This window comes from Biomphalaria glabrata, chromosome 3 (genome assembly GCF_947242115.1).
Source record: "Biomphalaria glabrata chromosome 3, xgBioGlab47.1, whole genome shotgun sequence".
NCBI classification, from domain to species: Eukaryota; Metazoa; Mollusca; class Gastropoda; family Planorbidae; genus Biomphalaria; species Biomphalaria glabrata.
In genome coordinates, this window is record NC_074713.1 from 18,105,250 (window position 1) to 18,133,016 (window position 27,767).

At 31.4% G+C, this 27,767-nt stretch overlaps 1 protein-coding gene across 3 annotated transcripts; it reads right to left on the reverse strand.

The window, feature by feature from the left end:
- Positions 1 to 253: 253 nt before the first annotated feature.
- On the reverse strand, positions 254 to 27,767 carry LOC106057053 (TPR repeat-containing protein DDB_G0287407-like). Of its 3 annotated transcripts, XM_013214091.2 has the most exons (27): positions 27,383 to 27,767; positions 26,115 to 26,291; positions 23,107 to 23,244; positions 22,881 to 22,919; positions 22,214 to 22,400; positions 21,521 to 21,661; positions 19,932 to 20,167; positions 18,612 to 18,773; positions 18,348 to 18,452; positions 18,115 to 18,182; positions 17,932 to 18,016; positions 16,940 to 17,079; positions 15,867 to 15,929; positions 15,153 to 15,201; positions 14,500 to 14,645; positions 12,603 to 12,762; positions 11,616 to 11,711; positions 9,726 to 9,871; positions 9,300 to 9,402; positions 5,155 to 5,304; positions 4,733 to 4,851; positions 4,132 to 4,276; positions 3,651 to 3,765; positions 3,214 to 3,472; positions 2,178 to 2,397; positions 1,202 to 1,414; positions 254 to 1,067 (listed from the first exon to the last, which is right to left on the reverse strand). In XM_013214091.2, the coding sequence occupies exons 1-27, from the start codon at positions 27,644 to 27,646 to the stop codon at positions 1,005 to 1,007; spliced, it is 3,789 nt and encodes a 1,262-aa protein (XP_013069545.2). In that variant the 5' UTR covers positions 27,647 to 27,767; the 3' UTR covers positions 254 to 1,004. The 3 variants fall into 3 exon arrangements, with proteins under 3 accessions (XP_013069545.2, XP_055879788.1, XP_013069547.2); XM_056023813.1 differs by lacking the exon at positions 254 to 1,067 and having other exon boundaries at positions 1,217 to 1,382; XM_013214093.2 differs by lacking the exons at positions 254 to 1,067; positions 1,202 to 1,414; positions 2,178 to 2,397 and having other exon boundaries at positions 3,317 to 3,472; positions 3,655 to 3,765.

A 27,767-nucleotide genomic window follows, 5' to 3' on the forward strand; every position in this document is an offset into this window, starting at 1 on the left:
ATATTTTCTTTGGTATTGATAAAAGGGAAAGAAATCATACTTGATTGATGTGGTGGTTAAAGTTGAACTAGTCCCCTTTATATTTTGAAAGTGAATTAGGTTGCTGCTTTAAAGTTTGAAACTAACAATAGATAATTTTAAAACCTTTTCTTTTAAGTACTTTACTGGCATAGTGGTTAGCATGTTGGCTTGAGGAGGCAGTGAGCCCTTGAGTTCGAATTCAGGTTGTTCAACTTTTTAAAAAATAAATGCATTTTAAAAGTGGTCACGGTAACATTCACCCTGATACCCCTTCTTTCTCAACCTACTCCTTTACCACATGGTCCAGACAAGTGATAAGGATCATAGCTTATTCAGAAAGCTAAAATCATGAATTTTTATAAACTTAATAATAGTGATAAAAAATGTAAACTTTATAATAACAGCAATCATGGTAACATTCACCCTGATACCCCTTCTTTCTCACCCCAACCCTTTCCCACATGGTCCAGACAAGTGAAAAGGATCGTAGCCTATTGAGAAAGCTAAAATCATGAAATTGCGCTGAACAAAAACAATTGGTAAAAATATTTCTAATCGCAATGATTGATTATTGTTACATCTTGATCTGTTACAAATTTAATTACATGACTGATCCAAACTAATTGATACTACGTTTTAAAAAAAAAGTAATTTTCTTATTTGTCTTTATTTAGCCAATATAAAGCCACACTAAATAAACAACACATTTTAAATGTTAACTTTTATTTACATTATATAATAATCATATGAATTTCTCTACTTGATTCAAGATACAGGATTATAAAAATTGGGTAGCAATAACATTTACTAGTTATTCAAATGTAATGACAAGAAACGATCATTTTATGAACATACATGAATCAATAACTGGCAATAAACATGGAATTAAATTAAATTAATGACAATTTTGTGATGTATAAGGTGTAAATAAATTATGATTTATAAATACAATGTTTGAGCAATTGACTTCATTTTATTTCTAACTACGTATTGGTTTTGTCTTCTGAATCTAGGTAATCTTGAATATTTTTAAGAGCTGACTTGGCCTTGAAGCACATAGACGAAAATAAAATAAATATACAATTAATATTATTATTAAAGCTTCAACTTTATTTTAATTATTTATTTAATCAATTTTGTTTTTGGGGAAGTGTGGAAATTAATTAAAGAAAAACTTTACCATTTGTGATAAATTTGTATCAGGCATAAGTGATACTTTTGCCCACAATTCCATGCAGAGTTCAAGGTCTCCAGTTTTACATGCAACATCTCCTGCCACTAGCAAAAGTGCTTGGTTATCAGGTTCGGAAGCTATAACTTCTTTAACCAAAGAATATGCTTCAGTGAATTGTTTGAGATCTCTGTGACAATCAAAAAGTTTGCTCTTCAAGTACTAGCAAGGAATAGAAAATGAATAAAGATATCAAAATAAATCTACCTCTGTCCACATAATTCTTTACTTTCTTCCCTATTTTAAGGTAACAAAATAAACTTTATTCACAGATATGATTAATGGTAAACAGTCTTGCATGCAAAAATAAATTACTTCATCTAGTTTGAGCTGGTTGAATCCAAAGACTTTTATCCCAACATCAGGGAAGGTAAAAATCAACTTGGATTGAACCTTCCAATTGGCAGTCAACCAACTTACTAGTATTCTAAATTGATACATGACTGAAAAGTTATTGCAGTTGAAAAACTTTGTAGGCCCCACAAGACCCTAGCTTACTTGAGCCTATAAACATTCCTTTATCATTATGTGCTACAGGCTCAGTGACTTTACTGACTTTGCTAACATAATTGTAAGGAAAAGAAAAGGGTTTCAATATTTACTGTTTTGTTTGTTTTACAAGTGGTAGTCACACAAGAAGTTGCAAAAGGAAAAAATCATCTCTCGAGATGTAAAATGCCATGTTTCAGAATATCCTACAAAATTGAAGATACATAGCTTCAGCCAATGCCAAAACTTGTTCATGATAGCAGGGGATGCCAGTGGGTAGGGTTTGAACCAGGGACCATCAAGACAACAGTGAAAAACACAAACCACATGACCATGCAGACCTTCTTTAAAACCAAACAATAAAAATAGGATAAAATAGAGAGACTTGTTGTTTCACAAATAAGAAAAAAAAAAATGGTTCCTAAACTTTACTTACACTAGAATCTGGGTATTTTTCTAAACCTTTTGTCAACACGGCTAAGGCCATTTTTTTATTATCAGCACACCATTCTTCTGCAACTTTATAACAGGTCCAAGTAAAATTTGGATTCATTTCATCCATTTTATTTACCAGTGTGAGTAGTTCTGCAAGGTTATTGTCTGGTACTAGATATGTTTGGGCAATATAAGCTGTCAGTTCATTATTGCCTGGCCAACTGAAAAATATAAATCTTGCACTTGTTACTTGGAAAAAAATGTAAAGAAAAAGTATCCTATCATTAAGTTGACATAAAAGCACACTTAAAATATATTATAAATGATTCTGATGTGTTTTGTTTCAAATCCAAAAAAAAAAAAAAGAAGAGAAACTACCTTTCAATTCTTGTGCATAAAAAAACAACTAAAAAGTGGTCAAATCATCATATAAAATCAAACCTCGACATTAAAAAAGAATGCAAATTAATTCACTATCAATCTATAAAAACAAGTCATACTAAAATGAAATTTCTAAAGTGTATGTTTTCAACAAGCTAATAAATATATTAGTCTATATGTTTTTAGTTTTTACATTTTACTTGCAGTCAGTATTTAAAAAAAAAAGATAATCATGGTGTCAGGCAATGCAAACAGCCTAATTCTTTGCTTGTTAACTATAAATGATACACTTGAAAACAATTAAATAACGCCAAAGCTATAATGCTAGATTCACAAGACTCTTCTAATAACACACTCTCATAACGTTACACACAATGCAATATTAGCTTTCTTGCCAAGGGGAAAAATTCTACATGCTAACTACATACAAATACACATTTTAAAAAATGTCATCATTAATTACAATTTCTTTTTTTTTCTTTCATTCATTCTTTCGTTCTCTCTTTCATTTAACAATGAAGGCTAAGCAAAACTCATTAGAAACAGAATAGTAGATGAGAGTACCTCATGACATAATCTGTTGAGACATAGAAAACAATGCAAAATTTGCACTATGAAATGAAATATTTTTGCTTACTATCAAAAGGTATGCTTACATTTCCTCAAGTGCATATCTAACACTAAGTGTTTTATCCCTCTTGGGTGGTTGGCTTTCAGAAGATAAAGCAGCCTGTCTGTCACAGAAGTCTAACAGCAGATAGAAAATTGGCTGCCTTTGTTTGTGGGAATTAATATGACAAATGGCAACATCAGCTGACTCTTCAAACATCTTCACATGGGTCATATAGCGGATCATTTCTCTGTGAATTGATGCTGATGCTTGGTCTATCAGATTCTCTTTTTTCACCAACTTAACTGAGGGATCAAAATCAACAATATGAAATGTATACTTTTTACTAAGTTAACAAAGACATGTTTTACAATTCCAAACCATCGATATAACTCCAAAATAAAAATGATTAGATAATTAAAGTGACATCTATGTCTTCAAGAAATAAAACTTTTCTTAAAAATAAATTCACAATAAACGTACAAACTTTGAGGAAAATGGGCAAAGCTTCTTCCCATTTCTCTTGTGCAATAAGATTTGCAACAAGATTCTCCTGAGCCATCCACATCTCATTCTGCTCTAGCTTGACTTCATTTTTCTGTGTAAAAATTCCAAATTTACTTATTCAAACAAACAAACAAAAAAAAAACAAGAAAAAAAAAATTTAAGTCCAAAAAGTATGATGCCTATTTCCTGGAGAATGCTTTTCCTTGACATATAAATCCTTAAAGACAATTTGTACCCATTACCTACAGTTACATTACATCTGGGGTCAGCTCCTCTCCATCAAGGGCTGGTTGTGTGTCATTTTGTTGTTGTTGTATGTAGTTTGTGTTTGCATCCAAATTGACCCTATATTGTATTTATTATAAAAGTAATGCTAAGGTGAACAATTGTAGTCAAATTGAATTTCTATTTATTTGGATCAATAGAAATATCTTATCTTATTAAGGGGTTTAACTACCTCATAAATTTCAATAGCTTTCCTTGTGTACTCCTCAGCTTTACAATTGTTCTTACGATAGAACTCAAGAGTCCCAAGATTCATATAACAAGTTGCAATCACTTCATGATTCCAACCAACAGCTTTAGCTTTCACTTGTAAAGATCTATAAAACAAGTGTAAAGATATTCATTTATATTAAAAGAAATACCACAATTTGAAGAGAATGATTCTCTATGCATCTAATTTAAATAAAATGTGTAGAAACAAAAAGAAACTAACATTTCACATGAAATGAAAAAAAAAGATACTTTCACAATAATTTACTTCATGAAAAAACAATCAATATATAAAAAAATATATAACAAAATATAAAGATATAAATTTTGACCTATTTTAACTGTTTTTCTAAACACTATCACCATAGGGACTGATTATTGGGAGATCATGGAGGCTGTCATATTTAACTGTTTGACTCTTTACTATAAGTTAGTTAAACTGTACAATTGTTTCCCTCACAACAAAGGAAAAACATACTATAATAATAAATAGCATACTTTCTTAAAAATCAATATTTTATATATTTCCTAAACTCTTATTATCAAATAACTATTATTACAACCTTTGATACATAGCTTCAGCCAAGTCAAAGTCCTCCATTCGTCTGTAACAAAGAGCCATATTTGTCAGCAGATTTCCCACTTCCAGGGGGAGGTGACCAAAATATACACTTTCTAACACCTACAAAAACAATAATTATCAGTAATATAGAAATTTCAGGTGACAATGTGTGATGACAGTACAATAACTTTAAAACATGTTTTCTTCTGCTAAAAACAACAAAAAGTTAACAGGTCAAAATTAATTTTCTTCTGCTTTAGACAATCATTATGTTGAAGCTCAACTGGTTTGAGATCTCCAATTTTGGTTGTAATCAAAGGTACTGAATTCTATCATTGTGTTTATGTTTTTTTTCTTTAAAATTTTATTTTTTTCCTAAAGAAAATTAAATCTGAGTTTTGGAAAATAATTGATGATGATAACCTTCATTGCTTCTTGAAAATGTTTTAAAGCCACATCTGGTTGATTAGTTTCTAGTTTTGCTATTCCCAGGTTCTGGACAGCTTCTGCTGCACAAAGTTCATTTTCAATTTCTGTATGCAATATCTGTGATTCTTTTAGCAGAGACTCAGCCTAGGTTTGAAGAAAATAATTTATGTTTTTGTATTTACATGAAGTATCTAGATTAGCTAGATATTTAAAATGCCTGACAAAAAGTCTGTCCTGCAAAGAAAATGAAATTCAATGATTACCAGAAAAACAACAACTTAGACAATGGTGACTTAATCACATTCTCCTTAAGGGCCAACAAAAATCTATTAAATTTGTGTTTGTAAATTTTAATAATACTGTAATAGGAGATGCTGAGCTATTTAGTAAAAAATTTGTAACAGCACTAAATCCTCATTAGAATGATCCATTATGCTTACAAGGATTCAATTGCAGGTTTTAGCTGGCATCTAACAGTCAGAATTGAAAAATTTATCATAACCACTTTTTATATGTTAAGAATGAGAAATATGTTATAAAAGCTATTAAATGTAAATTTAATGGAAGCCTTAAGACAGAGTACCTCAAAATGAACACCTACCAGATATCACATTGTCTTTTATCAACCTTATCTGATAATTTAACTTACATTTTTAGAGATTATTATTAACTAATAATAATAATAATAATAATAATAATAATCTTTATTGTCTGTATGGAAATTTGTCTTACAATTTGTGCATTACACCATACAAAAAACATTATAACTATAAGAAACCAAAGTGTACATTCACACCAGACTCACTCATAATTTACATGTGACAAAGTTTATATCAGATTGTTCTTATTTAATGATTTGATTGCCAGGGGAACAAAAGAGTGTTTGTGTCTGTTTGTCTTTGCTATCGGTGTCTTGTATCTCTTTTGTGATGGTAAAATCACAAAATCCTGACACAAAGAGGATCTTGTTAGCTTTTTTATAGATGTTTGTCTCAAACAACTGCCTGCAGCATTTAGGATTCTATAAAGTTTATTTTTATTTTTAATGCTCAGATTGCCTTACCAGGCAGTGATATTGAAACTTAGAATATTGCAGATGTGAGCGTGATAAAACATAGCCAAGGCCTTTTCGCTAACATTAAACGAGGATAGTTTTCTTAGTAATCGTAACCTTTGCTGACCTTTTTTGCTGATATAATCAGTATTTGCAGTAAAATTTAGTTTATTGTCTAGGATAGTACCAAGGTATTTAAAGGTTTGCACTATTTCAATAGTCTCTCCAGCTACAGAAACAATATCATTTTCCTTCTTTTCCCTACGAAAATCGATTATCATTTCTTTGTTTTTTTTACATTTAATAATAAAAAATTATCTTTACAGTATTTTTCAATGTTTTCTATTTCTCTAAAATACTCATTTACGTCTGAGCTCTCTGAGAGCAGGGCAAGAAGAGCCGCATCATCAGAGAATTTTGTGAAGGAGCAAAAAGGACTATCGGATTGAAAATCATTGGTGTACAAAATGACCCACAATGGCGATGTCACAGTCCTCTGGGGCGCCCCTGTGTTAACTATGTGTGCATTTGATATAACATTGTTTACCCTAACCCTCTGAGATCTCTTGGTCAAAAATTCATTAGCCCATAGTATTATGTATGGACTAATCTTCAACGCTTTCATCTTTTCAATGAGTAAATGAAGTTGTATAGTGTTAAAAGCTGATGAGAAATCAATAAAGAACAATCTTACATAAGTGTTCGGTAAGTCCACATGTTTGTAGACACAATTTAAAATATTTAGGATGGCACCGTCTACACCTTTACCCTTTTGGTAAGCAAATTGTAAAGAGTCTAACTTACTACAAAGATCATTCAGAAGAAACAACCAATTTTTCTAAACATTTAGACACAATGGAAGTAAGTGAAACAGGTCTATAGTCATTCATTTCCTTCGGTTTGGAAACCTTTGGCACAGGTACAATTATAGATGACTTCCACACAGGTGGTATCTCATGGTTTAGTAATGAAGTAGAAAAAATATCTTGGAAAGGTTCAGCTAGTTGTTCAGCACATTCTTTTAAGATTCACCCTTTTATTCCATCAGGCCCACCAGCTTTCATTGGGTTAACGTTTTTGAAAATGTTACAGACTTGCTCTTTAGTAATCACTAATTCTAAACAGTTGTTAACATTGACATCCTCAAGGGCTTTGAGTCTTAGATAATTAAAATCTTTCGTGTCGAAGCGACAATAGAAATCATTTTACTCGTTGGATAATGTTTTTTTCGTCTCTTGTAGCAAGATTATTTTTACTTTTGACTTGTGCTCCTGCCATTTTGTTCATGATGCCCCACGCCTGTCTCATGTCCCTTGTCTTAATCCAGTCTTCCAGCTTGGTGCGGTAGTTTCTCCTCCCTTCCTCAAGAACGACATTGAGATTTCGTTGAGCTCTTTTCCTTGTCTGTCCATCGCCACTCAAATATGCTCTTTTCTTTTTTATTATTTCCCATTTTATTTTTGCAGTGACCCATGGTGTTTATTGTTGGGGTATATCTTGATACTGATAGTACTGATACACATGTTTTCACAGAATTTAAGACTAAGACTAAGACTAAGACTGCTTTATTGATTCTTACGGAAATTTGTTGTGATTACAAGGACTCGTTTCTCATATAAAGACAACACAGCAGAAAAATACACATAAATACAACAGACAACATAAAGAGTTCATTCAGCGACTACACACAGGTATCTTGGTGCATTTCATGTTCCCTGATCAATGAGTGGCGGTGATAGAGTCTGACCGAGTGAGGTACGAACGAGTTTTTGTACCGCTCCGTTCTTGTTTTGATTGACAGAAGTCGCCCACTTCGCGACGACCTGGCGTAGTTCTGATGGAGCGGGTGGCCGTTGTCTTCCAAGATTTTTTCGATTTTTCTTAGGCACGTTTGTTCAAAAAGTTCCTTTAAATTTGGTAATGTTGTGAGTGTAATTTTTTATGCTTTTTTAATGATGTTTTCTAAACGTCGCAACAGTTTAGATGAGGCGTTGCCTTGCCAACAACTTATTTCGTATGTTAGCAGATTTTGTACAGTCCCGCCATAAAATGTCTCAAGGATCTTCTTGTTTAATTTAAAACTGTTGAGTTTGTACAGAAAAAAGAGTCGCTGGGCTGTTTTCTTTGTCAGAGTTCCAAGGTGGTCTTCCCATGAAAGCTTGTTGTTGATGATAACGCCTAGATATTTATATGCCTTTACTTGTTCTATAGATGTAGTGTTTATTTGCAGTTCACGTATAGTTTGTTTTTTCTTTCTAAAATCTATTATAAGTTCTTTAGTTTTTGTTACATTCAGTTCTAGAAAGTTGTCGGTGCACCAGTTTGTAAACTCTTCTATCGAGCTTCGATACTGAGTTTCGTCTCCTGAAATAAGACCAACTATGGCAGTATCATCAGCGAATTTAATGAGTTTAACTGAGTCATAGATGCTTCTTATGTCATTAGTGTAAAGAGTGTATAGTACAGGAGAAAGTACACAACCTTGTGGAGCACCTGTACATAGTACTCGAGTTGACTTTAACATACTGGGGTCGTTGGGTTAAAAAGTTTAGAACCCATGCTTGTAAGTAAGGGCTTACATTTAAGTTACTCAGTTTGTTTATCATTAGATGTGGCTGTATGGTATTGAAAGCCGAGGAGAAATCTATGAAGAGGACTCGTGCATATGTTTATAAAGCTTATAAAGCTGGTCCAAAAGCAATAGAATGGCATCCTCAGTTCCTCTAGCTGCTTTGTATGCAAATTGGTGAGGGTCTAGGCTGTTATTGACTTTTGCTACAAGTTGTTTAAGCATATATTTTCAAAACATTTCATAACAATAGGTGTTAGTGCTACTGGGCGGAAATCATTTAAGCAATCTATTTTTGGTTTCTTAGGCACCGGTATGATCTCTGAAGTTTTCCAGATGTGTGGAAAATTTGTAATGTGTAATTTGTCACTGCATCAACCCATTCTTCCAGATTTGAAGTGGCCTCTTTAAACAAATTCCAGTCAGTGCAGTGTATAACCGTTATAGCATAACCATTTTTTTAAAATTTAAATTAGATAAAAACTACTGCACAAAAAGATCCAAATTAGCTTTAACCTCTTCATAATGTTGCTGCTTCAAATGCAAAATGCCAAGTCCATTACATGTATATGCAAGTGTTTGCTTGATTACTTTATCTTCCTTGATGAGTTCCAGCATGCTAGGGAAGAGAAATAAATCAGTATATTGGATGAAGTTATTAAACAAAAATGTATTTCCTCTCAGACATTCTCTACATTCTACAATTATTTATAACAATCACTCAAAATAAATTATCAAAGTCATTTTAAAGTTGGCTAAGTTAATTTTTTTTTAATTTAGAGATTATCTTGAATGATTATCTTTATGAAAATACAAAATTTGAAAAAAAAAAGTTGTTTGTTATAGATAGTTGTGAATGTATTTCAACAAATAGCTTAAAGCCAGTCAGATATTACTTAGGCAATTTTGAAATGACTATGACAGTTTTATTTTTTATTTTACTTCCTGCATTCCATCATGACAGATTCATGAAGCTCCTGCGCTTTATCATATTCTGTATTATCCACATACGCACAGGCCAAAAAATATCTATTTTCTCTGAGTTTAGTCTGTCTTATAGTATCATTTACTTTGTTATGGATGCCCTCCTAAGAAAAAAAAGTGTTGAATCATGATAATATAAAAATATGTAATATTAATAATGATAGAAACTAAACTAAATTTTAAAAATTAAATTAAAACTAAGTTTAAACTTGTAAAAAAAGTGGCTTAAGTAAAAGTTTATCACCAGTTAAAAAAAAATAGTTCAACTAAAAAAAAATAAAGTTTCACTTTCTTCAATTTTTTTGGCTAAACATTTGTAGAAAATAGTTTGCAATCACTTTTGTTTTCTTTTAATTTTACATAGCTGAAACAAAAATTATTAAGTACACTTAATTTTTCCTGAATAATACATTTTGTATAAACCATTATATAAATGGCTGCCTGTTCTTGTGGTATGCACACTGGACTGTCGTTCGGTAGTCTTAACGGTACCAGGTTCCTACCCTATCAGCTGATATCCACTGTTATCATGTGGGAGATTTTTCAACTCTGAAGGAACATCCAAAACATTTAAAATATTTTTACAAAACATTTTACAAATATTGGAAAACCCAAACCATTAATAACTACACAGCAAATAAAATAAACTATTTGATTATTTATTATTGGTATTACTAGAATGCATTCATTAAATAATAATAATGAAATACTAACCAAAACCACTGCGCTGAAGTTTCAGAAAAGTATTGTTAAAAAATTAATGAAATAATGGATTTTATCATACTTGGGTTTTAAAAGCATTTACACAAAAAAAGGGGAATGACCTGAATTCAAACTTGTGACTGATGCCTGATCGGGTTGCATGCTGGAAGATTGTATAGTTATATATTGTTTGTTTCAATTGAGAACGGCAACCTATAAAGAGGACTAATTTCTTTTCTTTGTTTGAGATACCAAACAAAATAATTAAATACAATAGTTAATAAATTAGTTGATTAATTTTTTAAAAATTGATTCCTGTGGTGTCAGGAAAAATAAATAATTGTGCAAAATTTCACCTTGATCCGAGATTGGGTGCCAGAGAAATAATGTGTACAAATTTTTTACCAGACAGACAAACAGACAGACAGAGTGAGTTGATATAAGCTTTGTAAAGATTTAACTAAACTTCGATTTTAATGAAACTTTTAAAAAACTTAAACATTGGTCTACATTTTTTTTTTAGTTAAACCAAAAGGTTATAACTTTTTATGCGACTTATTCTATAACATACAGATAGATTATCACTGTTGTTTAGAGCTCCAAGTTACTTTTTACAGAATAAATTGGACATTCAATGGCAGTATATAGAATATAATCATTATTCAATTATTTCTGTTTTCTGTTATTGATTAGATGGTCTCATTAGTAATTAATTTAACAATTAACAGCTAATTTAGTTATTCTTTTGAAATAAAAATTCAAAAAAATTGAAAAAACTAGTGTAAAATATGTTTCTTTTTTTTGCCATGACTCAGTTGGCCACATTGAATCTTTCAGTAGGCCATCTCCTGGCATACACTGTTTTGTTTTACAGGTTACAAGAGTTAGGAGATTATTTCTTATTATCTTAGCCCAAACCTCTTACAGGACGGTGGGGGATGGTGTGGGGCAGAGTCTGAATATAAGACTACCGAAGATCAAATGACCAGGAAGCCAAGCCCTTACTATAATCTTTGAAAATATTTGTTTAAAATAAAAAAAATTGTTTAGCTATAAATTAAAATAAAATAAGACAAACACTAACAATAAAAGTAAAAAAAAAACACAAAAAAACTGCTATAATGATGTAATTAATAAATTTCATACCAATATGTTAATGATTCGAAGGAGAGTTTTTACATGTGCTCTATGATAATTAGCAATAGAAAATATCTTCTTCATAGATTCTAGAACTGGCATAAGCTGCAATCAACCAAACAAATAAGTTAGGTGTTGTGGATAGGAAAGAAAAAAAAATTAAGCAATTAGACTTGTAACAATGTAACATGTAATTTTGTATATAATAATAAGAATAAAAAAAATCATTACTTTTCATGAGGAAAGTTGTTTTACAATTGTGCATTACAAATAACAATATATAATTAGTGTGGAGTTTGTGCCTTGGTTGGAGCAGTCCCTTATTTTGTTATATTTAATTCACTATTATCTCTCAATCAAAATTTGGTCCTAGTGCTGCCTTTAATAAGGCGGCTTGTCTTTGAGCCCAAAGATTAATGAGGAATGCAATATTTCCAGTGGTTATGCAACCCAAGCTGCAACCTACATATTTTGCCACATCCAGCCCAGACATACCATTGTCTGCTGGTGGTCAATTTAGCGTCTCTTTTCACAGTGTATGTTTGTCATCAGCAGCGGATTTACTTTTGATCTCAAATTTGTACCCTGGGGCCTTAGTAATTGATCTCCCACTGTCTTGTTCTGAAGCCACCTGCAGCCAAGTGCTCTCATCTAAGTCAGTTAAAACAAGATGGATTCTAAGCTGGCCTTTAAATCTCACCAAAAAAGACTGCTTTAGGCATTGTTTGTCTCTCATATGGGATACATAGTTTCCAGCGTAACTGTAGGATCATAAGAAGTCCCTCTATACTGTCCATACTGGTGTTCACAAGGACTTTGCTGTTTGTAGTGTGGTCTTGCCACTGTCCATGTGTCCATTGATGGAGCGCAAGCATCTTTGGTGAAAGCGTTCAGGAAGTCTTAGTTGCTTTTTGTATAGTACCAATTTCTCAGTGCTGCATTTATATATATGTAATGTAAACTGTTTATAGCAGACTGAAGAAGGACTATACTTACCAAATACCCTGGAGGCTCCTCATTTATTGTCTCATTCTCCTGCTGATAATTATATAAATGAGTAATAGCCTTGTCATAGGATGCAAAGAGTAACTCAACTATTTCATCCTGTTTACATCCTGTACAATTCAACAGATCTATAAGCTCATATTCATTTTTCCTAAAATAGAAATAAAATACTTTATACTAATTAAAGTTTAATCTATAAAGCTTGTTATTAAAGCTTATAAGGTGCTTTTAAGACATAACATGCATCTATTAAGATTAACATTATGTCTCTTAGGAGCTTGCAAAAACGAAAACACATAAAACAATGGGGGGAAAAAAAGAAGAGAATAATAATTATAGATTGTCAAATCAAGGTTCATTTTGAGGACAGGATCTGAATGTTCTTTCAAGAAGCATTGAGACAGAGGCATGTTATGGGTACAATAAGGAGAGAGTCTCATGTTTTTCATGTACAGAAAAAGTAACACATTTTTAGAGCCAATCTTAAAATTCACAACATTCACAACATAAAATAACATTCTATTACAATAGCCTGTACTAAACAGTGAAATAAAAGACAAGTGAACTGATAGGAGATAATAGCTTAAAGTTGCATTCTATAGAAGTGGGATTTTTTTGTCAAACAAAGTCTTGCCATGGGAATACATTAGTACCAATTTAAATTTCTAAACACTTTTGCTACCAAAAGCCAAATTTATCTATTAAAAAAACCTATTCTTGGAGTTTATGCCCATTATATAAAACAAGCAAAAAATAATAAATCCTTTTAAAAAAATAAAAATTTATCTTAGGTGAAGAACTCTGTCCTTAAAAGTATATCTACCAATAATGTACATGTTATTTCCCTTATTCGAGATCAAACAAAATAATTAATTACCAATAATTAATTGATTAATTGAGTATTTTTGTTTATTGATTCATGTTTTGTTAGGTGCAATAAATAATTGTATCAACTTAATCAGACAAATGTGGGGGAGAAATAGCATTAACAATTATTTAAGTGGGACATAACCCAACAAATTTAGTTGTATCTAATTGGATAATATTTTTTTATTAATTCATGTCTTGTCTATGTCAATGAATATATATATATATATTTATATTATAATTGCGTAAAGTGTTAACTTTTTACCAGACAGACAGACAGATAGACTGAGTGAGTTGATATAAGCTTTGTGATAAATATTATTTTAGATTGAAAATAAAACATTTTGTTTTGGACTATAATACATTTCTTTCTTATTATTAGTGAATATACATTTTATGTAGGCATATCTATGCTCAACAAATGGGCATCAGGAAACACAGGCAGAGCCATGTACAAAGAAATTACTATGCCTAACAAAGTGGACAGTATTAAAAGAACAATCTACAATTTTCCAACTAAGAACAGGACACACACCTCTGTTAAATTATCATCTGAACAAAATAAATTCCACACAACTCCCCCTTTGTAGACACTGCGCCCACCCTTATGAAACCGTAGACCATATCCTCTTTGAATGCCCCTCCCTAATCCACCTTAGGCAAACACTACTTCCACTACAGCCCAACATAACCAACACCCTGTATGGCAGTGCTCAACAACTGAAGAAAACAGCACACTTTTTTTTCTTGGCACAGTCTGCAAAAGAGCTCACAGCTCAGCAGCAATAAAGCTAGCTAGAAGAAGAAGAAGAAGTAGGCCTATCTATGCAATCAGTATAAATGTTAGTTGAACACATTTTGTTGCTATAATAGTAATACTAATGAATGAGGACAAAATTATTGAAACTTAACTCTGAAGCCTAAAAAAAAAACAGAAATTTTCTACCCATTAACACAATATTTAAGTAAATTCATTGAATATATTTTTCAATTGAGCATGTAGTAAGTGTTTAATTCTTACTTTTCCAGAACATGGAAAATTCTGACATCACTTAAAGTTTTGATGAGCCCATGTTTGTCATTGATTTCACTCTGTAGGTATGGCAGTTCTTCAGCTACTCTTCTTATCACCATACTGAACAGCATCTCTGGGGTCTGTATATCATTCTTAGAAAACAAAATGCCAAAACATATTGAATTATAAGGTACAAAAAAAAGGTTATGGTAAAAAATAGTATAACCTTTCATGCTTTTATTCAAACTAAATTGTTTCTTATTTTCTCTGGTTTAAATTTTAAAGTTCAATCATAAGCTAGTTTCTAGTGTATGAGGTGGAATATTTCTTCTAGTCACACCATCCACCCTGACATTTCCCCTATTCTTCTTTGCCAAAGCCACCACACTAGTAACATTTGTTTCAGCTAAATTTATAGCAACCATTCAGTTCTTAAGATTTTCTATAAATTTTTAAATCTCTATGAAGCTCCTTATGAAACATTATAGTCCTAGTCAAACAAAGAAATATGTATATATAAGCAACCTTAGTATAAGGGTCAAAACTTATACTCCAAACTTACATTGACCCTTTCTTCTAGTTTCCTTTGAACACCATTTTTATAGCAATTATATTAGCTTATAATTTATAAAACACTAAAAAAAAATCATTGTCCTCACCTGTCTCTGTTTTTCAAAGTAGTTAACTAATTTTTTAATGGCAACTTCTCTGGAAGAATAAGAATTTTTGCAATTTTATTTTATTCAATTTTATTGAAATAAAAAATTATTAAACACATTTTCTGACTAAAGTTTTTGATTCAAGATAATGCTTATAGTGATTTATATAAATGAAATAAAAAAAGAAAATTTTAATATAAAATTAGAAAATTTAAAATTGTAGGGTAGTGGTGGTGGAAAAGTAAAGTGTTCAGCTTCTAATTTGAGGATTTCATGTTCGAATCCTGAAGTTGGAGAATTTTGAAACTTAGGATTAAAGGGCATTCTAACCATTTGTGGGCCAGATGATAGCTTCATCAACTGTAAACTACATGAACAGGTGAGATGAACATACAAAAGGAAATGTTTATTTAAATATTGAAGCTTTGCATTATTTTTAAAATAATGAGACAATAAACAAACAATATGACACTGTTAAACATTATTTTTATTTAAAACTATAAAGCATTGTGACTCCTGTTGTCCTACTTGAAAACATAACAATTGTTCTACTTATCTGTATAGCTTTATCAAATATCTCTAAATATAAAATAATCAATTCCCTCTATTTATTTTAATAGTCTAGAGTTGAAATGATTTAATATAACACTTAATATAATGGAAGTTTATCTCTGAAGATTTTTTGCATGTAGGGAATAAGCAAACTAATGTCACCTTTCATCAGGAGACTTCAGATATCTTTCTTTTACAGCATTTTCAAACTCTAAAAAAGCAAATCTGGAAAAAAAGGCATATCATACGCATTGTCATACATTTTACAAACAAAACTTTCATCTGTGCACAAATGAATTAAAAAAAAAAGGTTTACAAATTCTACAGAAAAATAATTTAAAGCCAGTAAACTCTGAGAACAACATATTTAAATTGGAGAAAATATTTCAATATTAATTTCAATTAATATCTCAAGATTATGTGAAAAAAAAAAAGCCACAAGAAATATAATTCAAATATTATGGTTATCCCCCTTCCCCTTCAGTTATAGAACTGGCAGAAACTGGTACAATTTAAAGTCCACAGGATCTGCCAGAATATTGCACATAGAACTACAAACTGAGAGTCACTGGCTTCTGCTTTTTCTTCAGGGTTGACTTTAGAAATCTTTACCATGTTCAGGTTTTAGAAACAAGACATTCAGAGTTTTCCTACTCCTACAAGGGTAAAAAAACAGACTAATGAGCCCCTGCTAATAAAAGCTTTCTGGATTAAGCCCCAGTTTAATATATTTTGAATATAATATAACATTTGCAAAGTTAGAGATAATATTTAGTTAATAAATATTTTTTTTAATCTTCATAAATCATGTAAGTAAATGAAACGAAATATTACAGCTTTCTTTTAAAGGAGCAATACACTTTATTACATGTTATTCACTGTAATACAATGAAGAAAGTGAATGGGACTTGTTAGATTCCAGTGGAAGGAAGTTCAAAGCAACTTGTAGTTCCCTAATACTGATGGCAATGGTGAAAGAAGAAGTGACCCACTGTTCCAATTTCTTTTTTAGTTTTCTTTTGACAATGTCAACCTTATATTTAGTGGCATAGAGAATAGATTTGAAGGCCAACCATATTAACATTGATATCTGAAAGGAATGAGCAGATAATAAATCAGGGTTCAACTAGACTCAACTCAACTGAAGGATGGGAATTGCTAGGTAATAGACAATAGGAAAAATGGCCAATGTTATTGAAACTTCATGACCTATGTTATTTTCTCATTTAGCCTACCTTAATAAACCTTCATGTTTAATAAAAAAGATTTCCATTGAAAAATAAAAGGGAGACCAACTAGTTGAGCTGAGACAAAACATTTTCACAAGTTCTTCTTCTGATAAACCACAGTGAGAGACAGCAATAGCACTCAGAACCTTTAGATTCAAAGTTAATAATAGATTACAAATAAAATAAATAAGCAAATAGGCATGGCATGGCCTATATACTGGCTAAATAGTAAAAATGTGCAATAATTCATTAAAACCTGTATTCCATTACATCAAATTTTAAGTGTCTATAGTATACAGTTATGTTAAAGTTGAAATAGATGATACACATTGTACACATGAACACTTATGCATCTAGCTTTCATAGCAGCAATAAATACATTTAACAGCCATACCTAATATAATCTTTTGAACTTATTCCTGTACGATAGATTTGCATATACCACTTTGTTAGATGATTGAAAATTCTTTAAAGAACAAAATTCAATTTCAAGTTCTCAAGTTGAATATAGTTGTTGAGCTTATTATTTTAATTGTTTATATTCCAATTGTAATGACTAGCTCCAGTATTTCTGAGTCCTTGTATAATACAACTTGACTTCAAATAGAACAAAGCATAAACAAACCCAGGAATACAATTCAGAAAACTTACATTTATAACTATAATAACAGTAGGTTCAAATATCCAAATAGTAATGAATAACCTGTTAATTTAAGTAGTAGATTGATCAATTTCTTATGAAACAAATGAGCCTTAAAGCCCAAAAAGTCTGTTTGGGAAAATCTTAAATAGTATTTCCAACATTCATAGAGGTCAGCATATGAAATAACATAAGCTGAGTTTTTAATAGGCAGATCTATACATAGAAATTACCATTCTTTATTCACTTGCGTATTGTGTATTGCTCTGTGACAATGAATATCTTATTTCAACTTTTTAGTTTTTGTGCAGTTTGTAAAGCCATTATCACAGATGAAAGATCTAGAAAACCTATTTACCTGTTGCACTAATGGGCTGTTTAAATTATTAGAATTATAATCTTCTTCCAGTCTTTCTAGGACTTTGGTAAGTAGATCTTTTACACTTTTAAAAGAAACAAACAAGCAATTAAAATGATGCATACAATTAAATTAAATAAAATATAGACTATTTTTGTATCACTAGATCTATATTTAGCCTACCCATCACAATATATGAGGGAGTCAATTTTCTTGTCCAGCAATCTAAAATAACCATAAATGGAGATTTCCTTGAAGGAAAGAAAGAGAAAAATGTTTTGATTAACGATGTCAAAAACAAAAAATCTTTTATTTTAATTTTTAATTATTTTAGTTTAAAAAATTAATAAAAGTGTTTATGAACTGTAATATTGGATACGATCTTGCAATTCAAGCTGATAGAATTTATAACTCACAGATAAAACAATTTTAAGAAATAGTGGATTCTTAGTCTGTTCAACTCTCACTATTCTCTCAAGCTGATGTGGAGACAACTCTTTACCTTTTATTAATAAAGTTTCCTATATTTTGTACCAAAAAAAATTTTATGAAAGTTTAGTATACAATAAATCAATCTATACTAAAATTTAAGACAGTTTTCTACTCTTCAATGAATATTACTATCAATATTTTAGAATGATCAACAATTCCTCAAAACATCAAAAGTGTGAAATTCTTGCCTTAGAAATGATTTCCTGAGTGACTGTATCTAATGGAAGAATTTCAATGTCATAAAAATGTTTTTGGTGAACCAGGAGATCAATTGTGTTTAGGTCAGTGTTTTCAGTGGAGACTATCAATGAAACTCCAGGTGGAAACTCTTCTGGTATCCAGTAAAGATGCTAACATTAATAAAAGGTAAATTGGAAGATATTTTATAAAATGAATAGCAGTAATTTTACTGAGTATAACACAATTAATATGTATATTTAATTTTACAGTAAATGTATGGCTATAATTTTACATCATAATAAACTGTAAATATATGGTTGTAATTTTACATTGCATAGTAAAGGTGGAGAAAGACAGTTGATAGATCATGTGTGGTGAACCAACAGTCCAACAGATTAGAGGCCAAGGTACAGTAAATATATAGGAAAATCTTTATAGGGTATAATAATTTAATTTTGGTAGAAAGATGCTCTAGAAACTATAAGGAATTGTGAGCATCAGCAGTGAAAACAATTTAAAAACTTACAATTTGTTGGCAACATAAACAGTCAAAACGAGCTAGCAGACTTGGAGATACACATTAACATAATGCCAACTAATTAGTAAATGCAAATCATGCCAAACCAAAAATAATCGCTTGACTACAGTTAGTCTACAAAAAAGTCCAGAAATAAAGAATCACCCTTTGTGTCAGGATTTTGTGATTTTACCATCACAAAAGAGATACAAGACACCAATAGCAAACTTTGAGATGCTTTGTTAGGTTTCAACAGCCTAATCAAACTTTGAGTTGCTTTGTTGTGATTCAACTTTGAGATGGGTAAATGTAAAGATAGATTGGCTAGATTTTGAGGTATCAGAAACAAAAGTGAATGTCAAATTAGTCTGGATAATATAAATGTTTAAAAAGAGCTAGCAGACTTGGTGATGCACATTAAAAAGATGTAAACTACTTATGCAAATGCAAATCATGCCTAACAAAATAAAATTTTCTAAACTAAAAATAGTTTCAGAGAAAATATTGTGAAACAAATGAAAGCTCTATTTGAGTTTATGGTGATTCTAATGGAATATATTATATTGACTCAATATACTCAATAAATTGTATTGTATATTGAATTCTAATAAAATTCACATAACTATCTTCTTTAACGAACATTCATCTCATTTGGGCAGAAACAACCACATGCTTAAAGTGACATCATAATGATTCATTAAATAGATTTTAAAACTGACAAGTAATATATCAAAGATATATTATTAAAGACACAATTTAAAAAATTGAGAATGAAAGCTACTTTATAAGGAATACAAACTACTTTCATAACCTTTTCTGTTTTAGACGATGCATTGACTTTCTCTAAGCCATCTATTATAATAAGAACATTCTTGCCATTAGAAGATGCTTGTTGCATCTCAGTTTTTACTTTGAGGAAAATCTCATGAAATTTGTTGCTGACTTTAGTTTGAGCCAAAGACTGTGCAGCACTAGAATCCTCTTTAGTCTCTGTGCCATTGATGTGCTGCAGTTCAGACAAAATGCGCTGAAGAATACTTTTTGAATCTAATAAAAAAAATTAAACATTAGAACTTTTTTATTCTCCAAAAAGAACTCATACATCATGATTTATATTAATCTACAACAATAATTATTAATAGAAGCTAAAAATGTTTAGGTAATTGACTGTATATTAGAAGCATTTTTAGACATTTATACCTAATAATAAAAATAATTATTAGTAGAAGATGAAAATTGGGTAATCGACTATATATATATATATATATATATATATATATATATATATATATATATATGCATAATTAGATTAATCTATATCTCCATACAAGATCCTCTGGAAAACTCTTCAATGTATCCAGATTGGGGGGAAAAAACCAAAGGTACTAATCAGGGTACTCCTCTACACTGATGATAAAGCTAATGTTGCTGACTGCTACTCAGCTTCAGACGCTGGTTGACAGACTATCTGATGCAAGCCAGAAAATTGGTTAAATATTACTCAAAGCAAGACCAAAGTACTAGTTACAAGCACTGAAACCTATTTATGGCCAAATTGTTAACCATTTTTGTTACCATATCCCCACTGATGTGCTACTGAATAAAAACATTAACAACAGAATAGCCAAGGCAATGCTCATTGTGTGACAGCTGCAGAAAAGAGAGTGGGATAATACCTCCTGACTACCAATACCAAAGGCCTAGTCTACCCGACCTGTGTGATGAGCCTTCTGCTATATGGTAGGGAAACATGGTCAACCTACTCTTAGCAGGAAAAACAGATGAATATCTTGCACCTCTGGATTTTTAGAATAACATGGCAAGAGAGTCACATAAGAAGTTACAAAGGGAGAAGTGCTACAGAATTAGACTATATATAACATCCCCTCTCAAACAAAGATGTTCAAAAGAATTCTGAAATATACAATTCAGCCCCACAGAAACATAGGTAGTAAAAAAAGAGTAAAGTAAAGTTCCCCTCTCAGACCTTGAGGTCTCTAGGGCAGATGATGTAAAAGTCATCTGTTTATGTGGCCCACCGTTAACTAGGGTGTCATGTGGCCAGCACAATGACCAACTGCCTTTACTTTTCCCCAACTAATGTCAGGCACCCAAAGATCCAGAAATTAGAAAACCCAGTCTTCATCAGGATTCAAACCTGGGACCCTCGGTTTGGAAACCAAGCGCTTTACCGCTCAGCCACAGCGCCTCACAGAAACACAGGACTTAAACAGTTTTTCTGCTAATGTGAATTTTGAAGAAAGTTAAGCTAAAATAAAGTAGATAAAAGGAAAGACATAAAAAAAAAAAATAATGAATACAAAAAGAACAAATATAAATACAATTTGAGCCAATTTCCCATTTTAAAAGTGAGGAATAAAACTTTTAATTAAAACTTACTGGTAGTTCCTTGAGCACAGCCTACAAAGTGATAGATTAAATTGATCTCTTCTTCACTTTCTTTCAGCCATTTTACATAATTAGCCAACAATGCTGATTTTCCGCAACCAGCTGACCCTCTGACTAGAACTGTTGGGTGATCTTAATTATGCAATACAAGGAAAAGAAAAGGAATAACTATGTGACTTGCATTTTATGTTTTCTTTATAAACACAAATTATTGGCAAAAAAAAATTTCACATACTGTTTGTTTAAAAATATAAGGATATTAAATGTAGTTAAAAAAAAAACAATGTTAGTTTAATATTTTAAATTGTTTTTTTTCTATAATGTTTATCTTTACAGAGTAACCCACACACAATATAACACAAGTTTTCTAGAGCTATCTTATAATAAATAAATGATATTTGTTTAGATTTCATTGGAAATAACATAGTTCCCCAATATATGAGGCATTACTTTAAAATTATATTGACTAAAACTATGTAAAATTGAAAGAAAATGAGGCAAAAAGAATTTCCTGAAAATATCATTGACAGGAGATTGTGGCAACTAGAATTGAAACTCTTACAAATGAACAGCCTCTAGTCTATACCAGATGTCAAGCCAGTCAAACTTTAGGTGGTTTGATGTACACAAATATATTTTTAAAAAATATTTTGAAAAAGCAACAATATTTTTTTTTATAATTACCCTTTAATGAATCAGGTCTAAGTTGATCAAAATAAACTTCACCACCATAATATAGAGATGTTCTGAATGCCATAAACGTGTCATGAAATAGTCTGTTCTGCTCTAGTTGGCTTACAACTTGAGATTCGCTACCAGAGACTAGCTCTTTACAACACTCCCAAACACTTTCAAACATAAATTTAGCTCCCTGAAAAACAACAAGTCATATAATTAAAAAAAAAATGTTCTGTAATAGATAACAAAAATTATAGTTTTATTGACAAACTACAAATTCTTTCAAGTCTCATAATGAGTATTTTAAACATATTAGTTTTATATTTTACTTTTCAGGCAATTTTTTTACTCAACAAATGTCTTAACTATAACTGGTGAATGAACCTATCAAAGAATTTATGCTGGGTTTGCAAGATAGTGTATTTAAAAACAACTGAAAAACAAATAAAATTCTCAAAATTAAAAAAAAATCTCCAAGCTTGCTCAATGAATGATTTCAATTCAATGAAACACCATTCAATATCTTACTGAGACTCTATAGACTAAAAGAACACATAAGAACACATAATTGACTCATCACATTAATAAGTCATTCTGTAAAAATTGAAAAAAAAAATGATTAAGAAGCCTATTTATAAGGTTAGATTTATCAGAAAATTATCTGAATACTTGCCTCAATAGGATTTTTATAATCTAGTAACAAACCAAGACACTGAAAAAAAATATGAGCCTTACATTTTATTTTTTTAAATATCATAAAATGTAATTATGAAATAAAAAAGTGATAAAATTTCTATTAAAAGTATTGTATCTATGCCATTCCTTATTTATAAACTAAACTAAAATTGCCATTTTACTTATATATTATTCAGCACTCCATTGTAAAAATGTTAAACAACCTTTGATTCAGTCTCCTTAACTCTTTGGATCAGATCTTTCATTAACATTGTAGAGTGATCACTTTCAGCCATGTATTTCACCATTTTTGACTTTTTATCTTTTGCTAAGCATTCTTGTTGCACAGCTTCATCGTAAGCCTACAAATATGATTTTTTAAAAAGTGGAGATATACTTTTCAAGTCATAAATGTGTAATGTACTAGTTTAGAGAGTAGGTTAGTTTTTTTAGACAAATATATTGTGTATAGTTTTAGCAACGTTAAAAGTAGTGATGTAGAAAGACAGACTAATGACGTAGTAGACTAAGGCAAACAAGGGACCAACATGGAGTTATGTTAGAAGTAAGCTGTGTTTTGAATAGTAGTTAGAAATAGCGACGTTTTAGAAAGACTGGACGGTTTTCCCAATGGTTAATAAAGTCTCATTTTATAGAACTGAATGTTGTTATCAACTATATTCAACTTGTAATGTTCTGTGGCTAATGTTAAGTAATAATTGATACATAGTCAAAGTCAAATTAGATTGGCCCATAACATTATTTGGCGACCCAATGAGATCGAAGAATGCCACACCATTATTTTGACGACCCATAGACGGGATTGAAGAACGCCAGAACATTGCCTGAAGTGAGCCAGAAATTTTTAGCAATTGAACTAGAGTTCGTGGTGACATTGAAAAGTAGACAGTTTTACTTCATTGTCAAGTAAGTCATTCGTCTTGAAGTACAATATTTTGAGCTGCGCTTGTTATTTACTTTGCAAGGTCATCAAAGTTGACCATTAGAATCACTTTAGTTAGACAGTGATGTATAGAAGACATCATTCTTCTAAAGTACTAGTCTAGATACACTATATCTACACACGAGTGATGGTATACCCTACTACCACACTGCGTGCTTGTCTGTTCAACCTGTGAGGTTGCGTATTTTGTTCATTAGAGAGAGAGTTGGACTTCTCATTTTTTGTATCTCTCTTGAGTGAGACAGCACCACCAGCTTGTCTCAGTATTGACTTTTGCATACTGTTGTTTCTGACCTGAAGATAGTGGAAAAGAAACATTGAGCTGTTATTTAGAACTTCATCTTTGTCACCGTCAAGATTGTTATTAGTCGTCGCAGACTACATTTTCATCGTAGACGTCACCACATCTGTGAGCTTGCTTTCATCATAGACTGAGACATTATTATTGAAGGATTATTATCATCATCATAAGTGAATCAGTCGCAATAGAAGAGATTCGTCGTAGACTTTTAGAAGAAATTGAACTGTTACTGCCAGATTGACTGCAATCTTGCCACTTTAGAACTCATTCGTCGAAGAGGTACCTGAGCCGTTACTGCCTGCCTTGAGGAACTGTGGAACCGGATGTTTGACTGAACTGATATTGTCACCTTCAGAGAAGATTACACTGTATGTTTGGTGATTGCAACACTGTGCCCGGAGTTGATCTACACTTGAGCTGCGAACCGAAGCCTTCCAGATTGCCAGGACAGAGGGGCATGAACTGACCACTAACCCTTTTGTGATACTTGTTGGCCAAAAGCTTGAAAAGGGATTTCAATATAGAAGTTTATTTTTTCTTCAATTAGACTGTTTAAAATAGATTCTATAGGACTCAGTGGCCACTTGCTAGTTTATTGCTACAAGGTTAAATCAGGGTGAACTGGGAGTGTTCTTAAAATTGGGTATTTACTAGCAAGGAGCCCACGTATAGTTGTCAAATTGTCTTGTATGTAAATGTGAATCATTACTTAATTTTTTTTAAAGTCTCGTACCATTATCAACTATTGTATCACTTTTGTCTCTAATCTTTCTATCAGATGAAAGTCTCATCTCTCATAGATGTATTTGGTGTATATATTTATTTCTTTATTCAATTAATTATTTTATGTGATAATCTATGTATTGATAAAGTAGGCTACATTTATTTAGCTTTATCTAGTAGTAATCTAGATCTAAGGTGAGTCTAGACAATTAGTAGTATACTATTGTCTATGTAAGAAACCAGTGTTTTAAAGTAAGCATCTTGTTAGTTAGCCGATTGATGTAAAGGGTTGGTCATTGAAAAGTTTGAGTATATTATTAGTACTTAGAAATGTTTCTAGATCTTATGTCAGTGTACATTTAGACTAGTTGGTGTATTGGTTGGATATATATGTGAAGTACATTGATATTGTTGTAACCCTGCATTGCACCAGTGCTTGAGGTGCGCACTAGTGAACGTAAACAGGAAGACGCTAGAATGGACAGAAGAACAGTGCATCAGGGATTGTGAAGAGTCTGAATGTTTGGGAAACTAAGAGGCCAACTTTTGTGCTGCCTGAAGGTTGTAGTAGGGACCTGGAGCGAAGCGGGGAAGGCTGTCGTTGGTCCACATTCGGGTTAAGTAGCAAAGGACTGGTATACTTAGTAATAAGACTCTGAGGAAGCTAAAGGATGTTATGTGTTTGTCCTAGTGAATAAACACAACTATTATTTCCTGTTAAACTGTGTTGAGTTGCATGCCTTTTCATTGAGTGCCTAACCTAGAGTTACAACAATATTAATGTGAGTTTATTGAGTATATAAGTAAGTTGTCACAAAACAGTAGTTTGTTGACATTATAGCAATAAGTTGAAAGTTTTACAATATATTGGGAAGTATAATACTTTTTACCAGTTGATCTAAGTACATAATGGCTACAGCTCCAGGAGATTATATGAAGACTTTTTAACAGCAAATTATTGCTGAGGCTAAAACTATACACAATATATTTGTCTAACAAAACTAACCTACTCTCTAAACTAGTACATTACAAATGCATGTAGTTTAAGGTGCTATCTTTATTTTATAGATTCTTTTCCTTAGAATTAAAAATAATTTGAAAGAATGAAACTATTTTTAGATGACTTTATAAAATAATTATTTTGATTAGTTATGAGGCTTAATAACTTGACCTGTAATAGAGATTTAAATCTTGTTTGTATATATTTATGTTGTAAAAACATATAAAACCACAAATTAGATTACCTTGTCTCTAAAGCATATGGATGCTGGAATTGCCCCAGGATTATTTAAATGCCCATGCAAGAACTCCAGCTCTGTGACACTTTTCCCTCTGTAGTTAACCAACCAAGGATATTTTTGCATGGCATTGTCAAAGTTGCGCTGCAAAAGTTCATCTGACTCTCCATGCCATCCATAACGCTGCATATATTTAAATAAATGTAACATGCTTATCCAAATTTATGTTTAACATGCTTAACCAAATAAAAATAAATTTGCTGTGGATAAAAAATAAAACCCAGGAAAAAGATCCAACTCATCCACTTTGGATGGCTGCATGGTCATGCAGTGTGTGCACTGGACTGTTGTTTGGCCCTCTTGATGGTCCAGGGTTCATACCCTACTGGCTGCCATCCTCCATTGTCCTGTGGGAGGTTTGAGCTAGAATATAGATTATCTTCAACTTTGAAGAAACATCCAAAACATATAAAACATTTTACAAACATCTTGAGTCACTTAGAAAAGAGGTCTTGATACCAGAGTATCATAGTCTGGTTAGACACTCCAATGTATGTCCTCTTCTTTTTTGGACAGTGCTGTACCACCACATTTAGGTTAACTCAATGAGCTACCATACTTTACATAGTATTTTGTTGAATGATTTATTAACTATTTTAAAAAATTTAATAAAATAAAACTCAACAGATAGATAATCAAACTGATCATGGAAACAATATCAGATTTAATTAAGGGGGGTTATAATGTGACAATTGTAAATGTAAATAAAGAGATAGCTCAAAATTCCTTGCTTCTATTCTTTGCTATTGACTATTAAAAATGCTGTAGGATACACGTTTGACATAAACAGGAAAGCTATTGCCAAAGAATCCAAATATTCTGGGCTCACATAGGTCTAACCAGCCATATAAGTCCTCAGCCCCCTGGATGACAAAAGTGGTTATCATAGAAAGTCTAAGAAACATGATGGACAAACTATATATTTATATATACACCTATATATACATATATATATATATATATAGATAGATAGATAGATAGATAGATAGATAGATAGATAGATAGATAGATAGCTCTACACACTTTTTTACTTTTTACAATTCTTCAGACAAAACCAGATCTAGATAGATTATAGATCTAGAATCTACATCTAAAAATAAATTGAATAATGATCATATACACTTACGCTAGTTTCAAGCAATAAATATATAGATCTACTTATATTTATTATAATATTACTTATAATAAATTAAATATAATTGGTTATTTTATACCTGGCCAAAGAATCCTATAAAAACATCTGATCTATCAATCTCCCTGAGACAAATGTTTATAACTTGAGCATTGTCTGCAGCTTCTGATGTGATTCCCCATCTCATATCCACGGGAACAAACTGAATGCCGCGGGAATTACACAAATGTTGAAACTGGGGGAAATACTTCCTTGTAAGCTCTTCTCTCTCTTCCTCCATGCCACCGAAGGGAGATGAGAAAAATAATCGCAATGTCTTTGAATCTTTCAACTTCATCTTGCTCATTTTCTACAAATTCGGGCCACAGGTGCACCCTTTCTGGCATTTAAAACTATCTATTGATCTAGATCTATCTCTCTGAAAAAAAAAAAATGCATTGCAAAGCAACGTTGAAGTGTTTAGATAT